General features: G+C 38.6%; 1 protein-coding gene across 5 annotated transcripts in view; it reads left to right on the plus strand.

Moving 5' to 3' along the window:
• The first annotated feature begins 1,673 nt into the window (after positions 1 to 1,673).
• LOC147165761 (arf-GAP with coiled-coil, ANK repeat and PH domain-containing protein 2-like) overlaps positions 1,674 to 16,562 on the plus strand; it is a 33,757-nt gene continuing 18,868 nt past the window's right edge. For all 5 annotated transcript variants that reach the window (XR_015096516.1, XM_086089696.1, XM_086089700.1 and 2 more), the window contains exons 1-8: positions 1,674 to 2,106; positions 8,685 to 8,742; positions 10,632 to 10,751; positions 11,538 to 11,591; positions 13,127 to 13,185; positions 13,823 to 14,006; positions 15,377 to 15,421; positions 15,506 to 15,601. Coding sequence is in view for 4 of the 5 variants with exons in the window: in XM_086089696.1 (XP_085945822.1) it covers positions 2,054 to 2,106; positions 8,685 to 8,742; positions 10,632 to 10,751; positions 11,538 to 11,591; positions 13,127 to 13,185; positions 13,823 to 14,006; positions 15,377 to 15,421; positions 15,506 to 15,601 (669 nt within the window). In the remaining variant the exon portion in view is untranslated. The remainder of the gene's footprint in view (positions 2,107 to 8,684; positions 8,743 to 10,631; positions 10,752 to 11,537; positions 11,592 to 13,126; positions 13,186 to 13,822; positions 14,007 to 15,376; positions 15,422 to 15,505; positions 15,602 to 16,562) is intronic.

A 16,562-nucleotide genomic window follows, 5' to 3' on the forward strand; every position in this document is an offset into this window, starting at 1 on the left:
AGAAAGATCTATGAATCCCAATATAGCATTTTTCCTTAAAATTACATAAAATGAATGGCAATTTTCTATTCTTCTAATTTCTAGCCATTCCATTCCTGATTGTAAAGAGAGTAGCATATATTGGTATTGGGATACACTGAAATAAGGCCTGGTATCAGTTGTGGATGTCAACTATTTTGTTTGTTCTTTATCACAAAAGTAAAACACCCCAGAAGTTGTACCACTAGACCTTAAATCATGTGTAATGACACACAGGACAACAGGAAATGCTTCAGTCCACTTTTGTTTTTTCTTCGGCTTTTGTGTTTTTTATTATGACCTCAAAGAATGGTACCAGGGAGACAAAAAGTGACAATAAGCATGGAACTGGAAATGGAAACTGCTGTGACATTGGAAAGGATCTGGCTGCATGGCAAGGGCGGTTCTAGGGTCTGAGGTTTACGGAGGCTAAGCTTCCGGCTAAGCAAGATAAATGTAACCTTTTTGAACATTTTAATTTAATTACCACATTTATGAAAGAAAGAAAAAAGTTTTTGGGTCATGGGCATCCAATTAGTTATCTTTTCAGTAGCACATTAGCTTTAATATTAACACATGCACAGGACACTGCTTACTTCACCCATTCCAATTCCAACAGATAGTGGTGCTGAATCTGACCACTTGTTTCTAGCTAGAAAAAAACGTCAGCTAACTTTCCTTAACAACATAATTGATGTAATTTTGTTAAAACACTACATTTCAAAGTACTGTTAACACACTTCTCGATTCTACTACACTTCTCTATTTATAGGATATACAGTTAAGAAAACGACTACAAATAATCTCTTGCATTTTAGGGGTGCTCGTAATCAATTCAAGGGTAAGGGTTTTTAAATTGTTCTAGCCAAAAACTGACTAGAAACGCCCTTGCACAACAATTCAAAATTATTCTTTCTACAGTATTGTGGGCGTGCAGTGACTACTGGACACGTGTAATTTATCTACCCGACAGTAGGTGGCACTATTCAACAGAATATTGGATTTGTTCCCTTGGACTTCTAGCAACTAATAGGATAAAAGCCACGACCGAGTTCATGCTAGGATTATTCTCCATTCGCTCTAGTAGTTTGAGATTTACTACGAAACTCCCCTTTTATGCAATAAATAAACAGGTCTCAAAGTCTGTGAAATTATCAGATTGCATTCAGTGCTTCAAGCGACATACATGCCGACAATCCTTTAAATGGATTCAATCGAGTAGAAAGAGCTTGTTTGTCCCGGGAATCATCAACAGTAATTCCAACGGATCAGGAAGCCTATCACTGGGTGCAAAGATGATAAATACTGAGAGTAACAACTCACTCTTATGTGTGTGTGGAATGTGTTGCGTGTTTCGAAAATATGTAGTTTTATATATAATAAGCAAAATGTGATTGCTATTACAGTGCTGTTAACACGTTTGTTATTTGTGTGAGTTTTTTTAAGCAACCGTTTACACACACACAAATAAAATAATGCAAATAATGTGTGTGACCTAATTTGACAGGTTGTTAATATGTTGGATTTATATATATATATATATATATATATATATATATATATATATATAGTGAATGGCGTCCCGATAATTTGAATGTAAAATTTAAACATGCGCACTGTGTATCCGCGCATGCGTTTTGACAAACGATCTACGTACGAGTCCATAGTATGTGTATGTGCGTGGACGAAGAAAAGCTTCTCTCCCACTGGCTGCCATGAGCGAGCTACAGGGCGACACTTTCCGTTCCCGTGACCGACTGTCGTGTCCGAAATAGTCGCGTTCGGCCTCGGCTTTATCGCAGTCCACTTCCACTCGTTTTATGGTTACATTTGTCGCGACTTGTGAAACATAGCTACTGGCCTTTTGAGGCTAGCTGGCTAGCGGAGCCTTGACGGACTGACGGACGGGAGGGAGACAGCTGGTCGGACAGTAACGTTAGCAAACAAGCTAATTAGCAGCAAAGACTCACCCTGGATTACTGTCTTCGCAATCAAATAGCGCTAAGGTGTTTCGGTTGACGTGTACACGGCAAAAATGAAGATCACTGTGGATTTCGAGGAATGTTTGAAGGACTCCCCGCGGTTCAGGTGAGCCGATGACAACTTGACTGTGTATGCGCGCGTATTCTGTATGTCCATTTTTCCCCAGTGTGTATTTGAAATAAACGTTATGTTCTCAGCAGTAAACGGAAAGCTGTTTGACCACTGCCACATTGCTATTTCGGTCTCCGAAGAAAGCTGAAGCCAGTCGAGCAGGCAGAGAAACTCACTGAGCAATATATTGTATTGTCAAACAGATTAACTAGTAATAACTGATCCCTTAGCTTTTATTTTTATTTTTGTATATCTGCTGGCCAATAACAGATCATCTTAAAATTGGGTAAATCTCAGGGAATTATTTATTGATTGACATTTTCAGTTAACTTTCGAAGAGATTATGCTGAGCCTGAGAACTCCCTGCACTTCTTGTTTGTGTTTGAACTTAAAATAAAGCTAAGTAAAGCATTAACATTTCAGTTATATTAAAATGTTGGAAAATGGTTTACTGTAGAAAACATTGTTTAGAGTATTAATGAAACTTTCTGAGATATGTTGCTGTGCCTGGGAGTACCCATTTCTTTTTGTTAGAATTCTAAAAACAAAGATGTCAATTGCCTAAGATAAAAAGAAAAAGATTCTTTAAAGCAACACAAAATAATTTTCAGTTTTTGTTGATTATGGTGGCGCCATATGGACAAAAGCGGTAGTGGTTTGCCTGAAGGAAGACCACATTTCCCATGAGGACCAGTGCACAACATCGGATTTGAGCTCACTTCAGTGAGTGAAAGCCCGGCCAATGTTGAACCTTGACTGCCTTTTGTCCTTTTTGTTTTGTCTCCTCAGTCAAAATTTTTGGGTTGTTTTGCTGCTTCTTCCATGAAAGCAGTAATCACGTCGCGTGTAGACGTTCAAATTGACTTCCTTCTTTGTAACAAATGGTTAAATGGGGGAATTGATGTATGCTGTAAAGGAGTCCACAACTTGACAAGGTTGCTTTGTGCCAGTAAAAGCAATATAGATCCCCTCAGGCAATGGCAAAGGTACCATTCAACTAGACGTAAGTCAATGTTTCATTAGAAGAGTTATGAAAATATTTTATGAAGGTTGAAAAGTTCCTTAGTGTTGCATTAACATGATGAAAATCTGAAACGCTCTATAAACATTTTTAAAGGTATCTAAATGAAGTGTTGGCATCGTATTATTCAAAATATTGACATGAATATTTTCCCTTTTACTGCAATTGAATATCGGTTATCGGCCTTTTTGATTACTAATAATCAGTATCCTATCGGCCCTGAAAATAAACATCAATCTATCCCTAGTGATAAAAGACATATCAGGAAATTATGCAGTCAACCACACTAATGAATAGAAACCACATGTGCGTGTGAGCTCCCTTTTGCCTCTGAAATTCCCACAATTCACCATTCATGTCTTTATGTCACTCATCGTGTATGATGTCACCCGATTTGATCAGGGTGTGACCTTTGCATGATGACTGGGCACACTTCACAGCACCAGTGAGCTGGTTTTTTTTTTTCTATGTGAAAGTTGGGTTATGTTCACTGGCTGCAGCCAAAGTTTTTTTCAATGCTATCAAGCCTGTGAAGTTTGTTTTAAATTGCAAATTTTAGCGCCAAACTTCCTTATTTATTTGCTCTCATTTTGCACTTCCCAGACAACCCGAGAAAGCGCCTCTTGCGTTCCTTTCTCGCCCTCCTCCTGTTGTGCTGCTGCAACATCCTCTCTTCTCATACAAATGAGGAACAGATGTGAAAGACTCATTTGTTGAGAATTTAAGGGGTTGGATGTTTTTTATTTTTTTATTTTTTTAAAGATCTATATATACAAATGCATGGCTTGAGCTCTTGTGCTTGTCAAAGCTCCAGGCTAGCTTTTTTTCCTTTTCTTTTTTTACTAGAAGCATAGTGGCCCCTACCCTCAAATTTTAAAGACGCAAGACAGTAGAAATATTTAGGGGCACACACACTGTAAATTGACTGGCACAGTAGATATTCATCCCACTCATAGTCACTGTTATGTGTGGAGGTTGTCAGCAACAAAAATATTCAAGAACAGTAATTATGTATATTAAAAAAACAAAACAAATTTACAGCATGGTTACGTTCTTCTTTTTTTGGCTGTAGAACATGAAACGCTGAATCGTTGACGGTTTGATCTTGTCATCAGTGACGGTTTGATCTTGTCATCAGTGACGTTTTGATAACTCAAAGCTCGACAAGCAGTCAGGTCAAGCTGGGTCAATGTTTATCAGAGACCGATATTGATAACCAGTGATGAATTGATACCCGTAAATGTATACCACTGAAACAATATGTGAGATACTTCTTCCGTATTGTACGTGTGTGAAAGTGCAGTTGTTAATAGTACAGTTGAATAAAAAGTCGTGTACAATCCATTCCACTTAGCCCGGTGTGGGGGCAAGGAAAGCCTGGTGGGCCACCGGGCTGATAAAATGCTGGGAGAAAGCCTGATCTCATTCATGTAAATGTCAACAAAGTTGTCAACACTATCCAGTCTGTAACTTCAATGTCATGGTAATAAGGTATTTCCCAGAATGCTATTCCTATGCAGTCATAACCACATTCATCCATGATTTGGTCTTAGGTGACCTTTAGCTGTGCAGTCAAGTCATCACTTGGCTTTGCTCACGCCACTGCAGGCTTATCACGTGTTCGGGTGAATCACAGATGATTTCCAAACCGTTTTCCATTTGACCACGTTTCACTCAGATGTATATATTTTTTATTTTTACATTACCCCCACTCAACGGCTTGTGTTTGGCCAGAGAGGATAAAACAGGAGAGAATGGATGAAAACATGATCCGGCATACACCAGCAGAGTGGAGGAGCTTTCATTCACTCGACATCTGTTTTCATTTTAGTGTTTGCTTTCAACTTTTGCGCCCGAGAATATGGAGTCCCCAAAGAGAAAGGCTTGTTTTCAAGTGGTCATTTGGCTCAATCATTTCTTTTCTTTTTGCACTCATCCTCATTTTGCCCTTGGAGCTGTCCATGTTCATAAACCAAGCTGTATTTTTATTTTCCTCGAATTATGAGACGCACAAAGTAGGCTATACAGTATGTACGTGCATGCTTTGCTGTCCTGGATATGATGAGCATCAAAACTCCTTACACAAAATTACAGTTTTGTTTTTTTGCATGCGGATTAGCATGTTATTATTATATCAGTAGTCAATGATTGGCTTCCCTTTCCTTGCTTATTTGGAGCTTGGACGACTTTTGTTATATGAAGGAATTGGTCCAAAGTTCCCGCTTTCCCCTGAGTCACTGGCAGCTGACGAGTCAGCAGATCACAGGCACTAAACTTGCTGCACCCGGTGAGCAGTGCTCAGATTGCCGAGATGAGCGTCTCTTGGGAGGCAAGCTGTGTGCATGTTAGCATGCTGGCCATGTTGTTGTATGATTTAATCAAGCTTCGGGTCATTTCCTTTTGATTGGCGTTTATAATGGCGATTAACAGTGGGGTCTGTCTGGCAGGTTTCGTGCTACGGTGTCACTGCGCACCTTGAAGGGAAAACGAGCCTTCAATATCATCAGACTGCTCTAAATGTTGACACACTTTTAAGAGCAAATAGAATCGCGCGGCAGCAGCAGCAGCATGTGTAAATGTTCATCTTTAAATCATGATTTCATTTTGTTGAAGTTGTTAGTCTCCATTGGTGTGTTCTACAACAGCAGGACGCCTCTCCAAAGAACTCCACTTTCAAACAATTACAGGATCTCCGTCATAGCATTGCAACTCACCCCATTCTTCACATTTCTATCCACATAAACCAAGTTTGAAGTTATCATGTTGATTTTTTTTTGCCACAGGCCCTGTCATGAGTAGAACACAAACGGTTGTTTTGTTCAGGGGCGTTATAATGATACACGTTTATATGATCAAATATTCGGATTAGAAAAGGAGTAAGCCCGGGGGTCTTATTCGTGTTTTCAGGGTCATTGAGTACTGACATAAACGTAGTCTCTGCTGTTACTTTTGTTTATGCTGGTTGGTCATAGAAAATTAAGCCCTGGTGAGTTACCCGTAATCCAAGAGGATGACTCAATTTTACTGGCTGCCCTACAAACATTTGCGCTCTAAACATGGCAGCACAAACCGAAGCACATGTGGCATTACTATTCTGGAGCAGGCCTTCACATAAAACAGATATACAATAATATATTCTTTTTTTGTTCCTTGTTTTTTTTCTGTATTTAATAAAACACAGAATTATCTAGGGGGGGTGGGGGCTCACAACGTCAAAAGAGAGGACATATCTTCCTTAAAAATATATATGATATGTAACTCACCAGTGAATTAAACAATGATGATACTGAGACAAATTCACTTGTCTGTCACTTTTATATTGAAGCAAGAACATTTTTTTTTCTTCGTTTTTCTACCTGCCTGATTTTGGGTTGGTTAGTTTTCCACTTCAAATAGCATCGTTGGAAACTAAAAAACAATGCCGCAGTCAGAACAAGACACACTTGGACCAGTTTTTAAGATTTTTTTTGTCTAAATTGCGTATGCATCTCAGTTTTAAGAAAGACCATCCTTGCTGTGAAGGCTGAAGAAATACCTCTTCAGTGAGATCAGGGACCTAAACATTCCTAGAGTGCTGAATAGGCAGTTTTCCTTGCTAATGTGGTTTAAAAAGCCTTTTTTTTTTTTTTACCCCTTTAGATCTACATCAAACAACACCTCAGCCTTTATCTAACCCTAGCATCACCCTCACTACCCAGTGTTTATTTTTTATTTTTTTTTACCACATTCTTGGTTCTTATGTTTGTTTTGTCTCATACAGAAAAGTTAGAGTGTGGTAGACAGAAGACAGTATTCTGTGTAGTTTGCTTACACTAAACCAGTACTGCTGGGAATTTGTGTCAGGTTCACCTATGACATTTCTAAACTAGAAAAGTAGCCCCACATATATATCAAAATCTAATATAGTTAATTGTTGTGGTGTAATTAGAAGAAAGTGATTTGTGCTTGTGTGCATTGTGGCAGCTTCCATTACTTTTATTTTTTTTAACTTTTTTTGTTTGTTTTTTAATAAAAATTCTTTTATGGCTTTGCTGGAGCCAGATGTCAGATGATTTTTGCAAAATACCTGCATCACCCAGCCTCCTTGACAGCAGCATGTGGGCTCTCCGCAGATGCAAGCTTATTGATGCCACTTTGAAAAGATGTGATACGCATGTGTTTTCTCAACTGTTTCGAGAATACACTATATGTAAAAAAAAAAATAATCATACTGGTCCCTCTTTAATATTTGATGACGTTATTCACTAAATGTTCTATTGTGAAAGTCTAAAGTATTTATTAGGTCTGCGCTGATTGGTGTTGTATTTTGTCTTGAGTCTAGTATATGTGACACAGTTGATTGCTCCATCCAAGTGTAGTTTACAGTTCATTACGTTAATACAATATAACATTTACTATCACTGAGTTCATTATAGGCTCTTTTACACTGCCAATAAAGCAATCGTGCATTCTCACAAGGATTTCATCGGTCACATTCAAGCATTGACTGATCAGTGATTCCCACACCATGTTAATACTTAGCTGGACCACCCCAGTAAACTGGCCACCACCCAAGAAGTTTTCAAAAAAATGTAATAAAAAAATAAATATTAAAAAAAGTGTCGCGGCCAGATATACCGCATGTAACGTTAGATTGCCGTCACTCACCTGTGGATCTTGAGGCTAGAGGAGACGCACGGTTATATTTTGTTTACACCAAAAGTTTGTTGCAGTTTTGAGGAATATGCTAACCTGTGTGTGCTCAGGCTAGCTTCCAGACATGACTGTCCCTGTGAATCCGGCATCTGCCACATCGTACTTCCTTTTTAGATGATTGAGTATCCTCGCCATGCTGCTATGAAATGCAGGTTTGCAGCATATTATGTATTTTTGGTGAAATGCTCCCTGCCATGACGCTGCATTACCCACAATGCTTCCGTTTGCATTACGGATGACCCGGATTACCACTATAGTACTGCACATGTGCGTCATGGACCGATGTACAGTACAACCGGTGGGAGAAACGGGAGACGAGGCAGTTTCGAGAGCAAAACAAAGCACCAAAAAAACAATTTAATAGTCGATGAATTGTTTATGTACAGAATTTGTCAAAGATTTTGATCGTCAATGTAGTCGTGACTAGTTGACTAATACGGGCAGCCCTAGTTCTGCCATAATGCCAGATGATGTTGGGGGCTTTTGCTGACAAACAGCTGGAGGAAGTTTGGCAAATGTCCCACTGCTATTACAGTAGGGTGTTGCTCTTAATCCATCTCCTTCAGTCTGCCCAGTTTGACTGAATCACTTTCTCAAATACTGCTTTTCCGTCATTAGAGAGGACCATCGCTGACCCTTTGCTTTTCCTAAACTATGCTGTACCTTAAGTAGTACAATAATGCATATTAACAACTAACAAACCAAGTAAAGAACAGCAAAATTAGTATACAGTAGGACAGTTTCATAATAATTTTCACATGACAGTTTTTAACATTTCAGCGATGTATTACATCTGATCAGTAAGTATTGATCCAAGCCAACAGTTATTTTCAAATGTTGTGTTTTTCCTCTGCAGAGCTACGATAGAAGAAGTGGAGGGGGATGTGTGCGAGTTGGAATCGAAGCTCGACAAAGTGAGTACCAGCCAAGAAAAATATGAATTAACAATTGCAATCTCAGTGGCTATCGTGTAAATGTGATATTCCAAATTGTTGATACTATCAACTGTAAAATGACACGCGCTTATGTTTCAGGAAATCTACACTTTTTCATGTAAAATACTTCATATTTCAAATTGTTGCGATTTCCCAATAATACTGTAGATGAAGTATTGGTCCTGCAAATGACACCAATTGCTTCGTCAAGTGATTTTAATGTACTGGCAGTTTTATTAATATAGACTTAAGTCATAGTCTTGTAGAAAGAATGATGCGTATAAAGTCCAAGTTCAGGCAGCTCTAAATTTGGACTTGCTTGTATACTATAAAAACCCACAAAAATGGATCAAAATCTCCATTACAGCGGGGTTGTGAATGATGAACGGTGAAATAGCGGAGGTTCACTATATTTAGATGTTGCACTTAAGAAGTAGGTTCACAAATAATCAAAAATCTTGTTCTGCTTTGTCTGATCATCTAACCAAATTAACTAAGAATAGTTTATGTTGAGAGGCTGAAATTCTGAGGATTTAAACAATTGTAAATTAAATAAGGAATCTAAACGTTTAAATCCATTACTAAAGATAATTATTCATTACATCATTGATTAGTTGTCGATTTAATGAATTAATCGTTGCACCTCTAGTCCTGTCAATCCCCATACAACCCAATTTGTTGTCGAAGCAACAGAGCTTCTGTTTACCAAGTGAGGGAACGACCTATTGGTGTTCATTGTTCCTAGACTTGTCCTCACCCTCCTCAAAACTCCACCTCTGTGACTCAGTCCAGCCTTCACTTCCCTTCTTCCTATAAAGAGGAAGGATCTACTGGGGAGTGGGAGTGTCTTTTAGCAGTTGTGTGTGAGTGCGCGACCGTGTGTGCGTGTATGTGTTGATGGGTGGAGGCTTTAAACAGCCTCACATGACATGTAGTAACACACTTAACACAAGACAATACAAAAGGATTACATTCCCATAATTGTTAGTGAAATCTCCCGAGGCACTTAAATGTTCTCCCTGGTGGCTCTTCTGTTTATTCTTAACCCCTTCCCATAGTGATGCAACTCGTCAGTGTGTCTAGCTGTGAATATGTTGATGCAGTTGCTTTCATTGTTTTGACAGTTCTTATCAGCTTCCTTTAACAAGGTTTTCTACGGCCAATGACTAGTTAACGAGCACTTATGACTCCAGCTTGTGCAAAATATGCAACTCAGGCCCCCCGTCCACACGAAAGCCAGTTTCAATGTATCCTCACAAGTTTCTTACCGTTTAAGCCGTTTGTTCACATGATGGCGCGGTTTCGGAGCTTGAAACCGATCACTTTTGAAACCGGGCTCCAGAGTGGAGTTTGCATATGCTTCCCGTGCCTCTATGCTTTTGTATGTGCCCTGTGATTAACTGGCGATCAGTCCAGTCCAGTTAGCTTGGACAGGCTCCAGCTTCACCTTGACCCTAAACAGGATAAGCAGTAGAAAATGGATGGATATACCCAAGTTAACAAACGGGAAGAAAATGTCCTGAAATTATATAACAATTTAATACATCATGTGTTTATAGAAATGGAGAGTGGGCCATTTTTTTTGGTTAATTGTACAGAAAATTGATGAATGTTTTTTTTCCAGATGTTCACAATCGAGGTTGCTTTTTTTGTTTGCTGCATTTTGGCTCAGACATCTCTGTGGGAGAGAATGGTGTATAGCCAAGCTCTGTTTATGTTTACATAACCTGAAGTTATCTCTGTATCCCCCCCAGTGACTCAGAAGGGAAACACGTTTTGTACAAAGAAGCTAACAATGTTTTGGACTCATACTGCACCACATAATAAAATTCCTAAATACCTGCTTTCTTGATGTTATCTTTCTGTAGCTGGTGAAGTTGTGCATCGGGATGATAGATGCTGGGAAAGCTTACAATGCTGCCAACAAACAGTTTGTCAATGGGATCCGGGAGCTTGCCCTGCAATCTACCAAAGATGAAGTCATCGAGGTAAATACAAATGTGACTCATGCTTCCTTTGTGTTTTCAAAATGAAGCTGTATTTAAACGAATGTAACTTGCTCATCTAAGGTTGATATTTTATTTTCCTATTATTTTTGTTACTTGTTTGAGTCAAAAACATGACATAACGTTTTATTTGCCTGAATGCTGTGAGTTTGTTGTCTTCTATTAAAAAGTAGCAGCCTCAAGGGCTGCAAGTGCAATTCATTTGAAAGCCACTGTGGTGGGCTATTCACAAATTACAGTACGAAACAAATGACAGCCACTGCTTATACATTAGACAAAAAAAGTCTACACACCCCTATACATGAAATTATGAAAATATTTCTTGATCTCACTTTTCATATCATAGCAGTCTGTGTTAGTATGCAACCTTTAGACCTCTGCAAGAAATGCTGGTAGTTGTGTGTGTACTCTCATTTAACTTGAGTTTGAATGTAATTGGTTAATTCTGAACACAGGCACATCCCTGTTAGAAAAGGGTGGGCACACTTATGCAATCACATTATTTGAGTTTATTGTACTTCTCTTGTCGATTAAAAAAATATATATACATACCAATTGAGTTGTACAGGTTATAGAACACCAATGCTGGAAAACGTTTTATTGATTTATCTTGGTGTCATTTCTTGTGTATCACAAGTTTGCATTTGATTGAGAAATATTAATGAGTTAAAATTGGCAATGTATTATTGCTTTTTGCATCCTCTATAACTGATTTTGACTGACTTTTTTTTTTCCCAACTGATGTTTGTCCCTCTTTTCTCTCCTCAGTCCAGTCTTTCAAAGTTTGCTGAAAGCCTGCAGGAGATGATCAACTATCACACGGTAGGTTCCATCCACGTGAATCGGGATGTGTTTTCAGTGTTTGAATTCCCTGTGATAAAACACAAGTCTCATAGCTGCATCTCTACTACAACAATTGTTTCCTGCTGCCCAAGTAGAAAGGAAGGAAGTAAGGCTTAAGTGTATTGTAGAAATGAGTACCGAGTATTCAGCAATTATTCAACACTGTGGTATATTTTCAAAAAGTTAGCCCAATTCATTAAGACTGTTCAACTATTTGCAGCTGAGCATGAGAATGAGTGTTGAGGAAACGCTGGTCACGTCAGCTGATTCTCAAGAGTGGTTGTTGCCACTCAGCGATCTTTTAAGCACATGATTTGAAACAGTGCTCTGTTTGCCAGTGGTAGCCTCTCCTAGCCACACTGCTCGCATTGTCCTCTGCTTTGCAAATCGCATAGAATCCATAATAAGAGTGAAGTGCTCGTGAGAAATCTTTGCAGCATAGTACTAGTAGTAAGTAATGTATATACGACTGAATTGCAGAAACAAGCAAGCAGTGTTACAGTGAACAAAAAATCATGTTTGACAAGTCATACACAAGTGACTTGACTTGCCAATGGTAGTGTTCCGATCAGTTTTTTATGCTGATCGTCCGATACCGATTACATGGATTAGCTGTAAAGATTTGAATTATTTTGGAGCAGTAACTAACAATTATTTTAGTAATTAATAAATCTGTTGTGTATTTTAATTTTAGTAATTGATGAATCATATACAAATCAAAATAATTTCCTTTTCACTATTATTTAAAAAATTAACATAATTCCAAATTGTCAGTGCAGAAAAATGCACAAACATAAATTATGATTTTGTTGGTGGTTTGGTCTGCAATATGTTAGATTCTGGAAAATGTTGGTCATTGTTTTAAACACAAAGATAATCTCTATGGTTTACATTGAGCCTTGTGTTCAGATTACAATAAAACCGAATGACCAAACAGAATGAAAATTCGCCATCATGTTAACGCATCCATCGGAGTAAACACAGTGAATCCGAATTGAATTTCATCTGGGTTCACACTTCACAGGGGTTGTCTATTCCTTTCGCCAGTCCAGACAGACATGCATATGTTTCAATCCGGGATAGCCAATCCAGTCTGCATGTTCTATCTTGACGTACATGTGACGTTGTTGTTTACACACTTGAAGATGGCGGCTTCCAACAAGAGCTGGTCTGCGATGGGAGGACTTGTTTTAAAATGATGTGCAGTAGCTTGTTTTACTTGCCGTTGCTTTGATAAAAGTGGACAAACAATTGCAACTGCTTGTGCTAAATAGACATCTGAAGTCATTGGCGATATGACTTTGCTCGACCAATGTCAATTTCCACAGAAATCAGCTGATCATGATCGGTGGCCGATCGATCAGCGGATCGCTCCTTGCCAAACATCTTCTTGTCACCTGCCAAATGAAAGCACTTGGTCTTTGTGACTGTGTCTTTGTCTTGGATAACCTTTTCTCTTGTTTCATACAACAGTTGTTCATCTAAACGAAATTATTTTTCTTCTTATTGTGCAGATACTATTCGATCAGGCCCAGAGATCAATCAAGACCCAGCTTCAAACATTTGTTAAAGAGTGAGTATTATAAGACTGATGATTTATGTAAGAAAGTGCTACTACATTCCATTCTGAAGCCAAGTCAGATACATTACATGAGAGGGAAGATAGAACGTATACTTTTAAAGTGGATGCAAAATTATTTAAATGTTTTTTTATGGAGACTTATTTCCAAATATAGCGCTCCAGGTGGGCTTGTGCTTTGAAGAAGCAGTGGGATTTTAACCCTGCTTAATTAGATTTTTAGGATTTTTTTGCCCCTGGCTCGCCAGGACTTAACACCCACATCAGTAGTCACAATGCTTCTCAGATAGAGCAGGGAAAGTGTTTCTCCATAAATATTACCCAGTGCCGCACAGCATTCAAATATGACTTAATCTCTCTGAGCCTAACGACATGAGAGAACAAATGTGGGACACAAGAATATTTCATGTGTGTGCACAGCAGGACACTCTCAAGCACACAGCTTCATTAGCATAATGAAAGACTGGCGTCTGTGTGGATTTTTAATTTAAAGAAATTTAACCGTTGGCTCAAAATCAATGACAACTTGGCTTCTTTTCGAGTTTCACTTTCACCTACCATGGTCTTTCGAGACTCCTTGGCAAAAATCACCTAAAACTCTACCTGTCTGTCCACCCTATCCAATATCCAGTGACCTACGTAAGTTTAAAGAAGCCAAGAAGCAATTTGACAAGGTGAGTGAAGAAAAAGACACAGCACTGATCAAAAATGCCCAGGCTCCTCGCAACAAGCAGCACGAAGTGGAAGAGGCTACTAACATCCTTACCGCCACGCGCAAGTGCTTCCGACACATCGTCCTCGACTACGTTTTACAGGTAGGGTAGCATATTAATGTATCTAAAATGTATTATAAATATTTGGTGACAGGAAATCAAGTGTTATGGTACAAGGCTTTTCTCTGCCAGGCATAAGCGTCAAATATAATCTGCCATATTTTATTAGGCGTTATTTTGTGTTGAAAGCCATGTCAGTCAGCATATGGTAGAACGTCATTAAAAAGTACTGGCTTTTTAAGTTGGCCGATGTTCTTAAGTTTCTTCTTTCAGTTTATTTAATAATCATTACATCATTGTAGTTCATTTATTAATAAATCTTTTTGAGGAGCTTATTAAAAATTCGCTCTGAAGCGATTTTTTTTTCAGAAGGACAAAAATAAGTAGAAGCATGCATATTTTCTCAATCTCAACCAGGAGTTCTGAAATGCTGTACTAGCACTCTTGGGTTTGAACTGAAAGCCTAATTTGCTGAGTCATGGTTTAACATGCTGATGTGGTACATGGAAGAATGAACCTCAGATGTGTTTGATCCCACTAAATACAAAGTAATACACTACCACATGACCGGGATTCATTTAAAGTTGTAGTGGTAACATTACTAGTGAAGGAATCGTACTTCAGATATGTTGTGGAGATGGATGCATACTTACAATTAATTATTCATATGTCAGAGAAATTAAATAAATTAAGAATATGTAAAAGAGAAAAAGTGAGCAATAGAATGAGTTTAAATCTGGCATGTGTAAGACTAACATAAACAACCTCAAAGGCAAGAAACAGAAGCCAAAAATGCAGATGCGCAAAATAGGTTTGGTAGTCTGCTCCTGTGGTTCATTGCACAATTTCTTTTAGAAGACAAAAGCTTAGCTCTGTTTTTCTTGCCTTCTTGTCTGCATATTGGAAATCTATGTGGCAAGCTGCTTGCACAGCAGAAAGAAATGTTCCGCTTATGGGTCTTGTAGGAAACAGCTAAGACCAGGAATGTAGCTTTTCTGCTGTTTTTGTTGCATTTAGTGTAATTATACATTTTACAATGTAAAGTGACATACAAGTCAAGTCGATGGATGACCAGGCAAAGAGAGAAGTTGAAAGCCGAAGCACTTTAATGACATTTTTCTGTTGTTGGACATAAAAATATGCAACATGACATCACATCATGAAGTGAACCCCTTTAATTATTGACTGCTATGAAATTAATTGTGGTAGTGTTGGAAAGCAATATAATACAATTGAGACAAAGCTAGAGGCAAGAATTAGAAGCTGTGGTGACACCAGTATCATCTGCTGTCATACAGAGCTCCCCCTGGTGTCAGTACAAGAAACTGGTTCAGTAAATGTTTTACTTTTCACCTACCACATTATATTCACAATCGCCCAAATGGCTCAATATATTTTATTTATTTTTGCAGATTAATGTGCTACAGTCCAAGAGAAGATCAGAAATCCTAAAATCTGTAAGTACAATATCCTCCACTGTTTCACAATCCAGTGTGACTCCGCTGGTTTTGCTCAATGAATAATGTCTGTCCTCGCCATAGATGCTGTCCTTCATGTATGCCCACCTGACATTTTTCCACCAAGGGTATGACCTCTTCAGTGAGTTACAACCACTAATGAAACAGCTCGGAGGACAGGTACAGCATACAAGAAGTACATGCACGCGCTTACATGCATATCGCTGGCGTCGGGCCGAAACATTGTATCTCCAAAATCATCATTTTTCAGTAGGCCCCCAAAACTGCATGTTTGTTCAACCATTAACATTGCATCAAAAAGAGCAAGCCATTTTCAGAACCTTAGATTGGTAAGCAATTTGTAAAAATAAGATCTACACGTGGGGTAAGTAATAGTATAGATTTTTGAAAAAATATAAAATTTACTAAATTGTTACTTATGAGGTTTTGGCACGACGCCAGCGATATCAAACATTCATACAATATTAGTGGGCCTTAACTTACCAACCTAAACCTTAAAGGGGAAGTGAACCCCCAAAAAATTATTGACAGTGATATGTTCTATGCAGCCCCATTAGTCTAAATACGGTACTCTGGTTAATATTGCGTTAGTGGAATATGAGTTAAGCAGCAAACCCAACCATTTTTATCCATGACATCACAGTTGCTCAGGTCCCAGGTAACTACCAATCACAGCTCAGCTTCAGAAAACAGGTGAGCTGTGATTGGTCGTTACCTGAGCCTGAGCAACTGTGATGTCATCTTCAGTCGATAGCAAGTGGCAAAATGGCCACACCCTGAGATGGATAAAAATTGCGTGATTTTTGCTGCATAATTCATATTCCACAATTGTCATATCAATCAGAATGTCATGTTTAGACTAGTGAGGTGACATGTAACATTTTATTGTCAATAAATGTTTACGGTTGACTTCCCCTTTAAAATTGTTACAAAATGAGATACAGGTATACTTTTGTGCAGAAGCAACCTGTCAAAGTGATGTGTATTTAATTTTTGAGCATGGTTGGCCTCTTTGAAAGTCCCAACTTCCTCCCCCCTCCTCTCCGTGTACTGTGTGGTAGAGGTTTTATGCTGCAGGTTCCGATCATCCATAAGCGAGATCGACCAATACTGATTCTGA

Source organism: Leptonotus elevatus, chromosome 11 (assembly GCF_054856555.1).
Source record: "Leptonotus elevatus isolate MCC_2025b chromosome 11, RoL_Lele_1.0, whole genome shotgun sequence".
Classification (NCBI taxonomy): domain Eukaryota; kingdom Metazoa; phylum Chordata; class Actinopteri; order Syngnathiformes; family Syngnathidae; genus Leptonotus; species Leptonotus elevatus.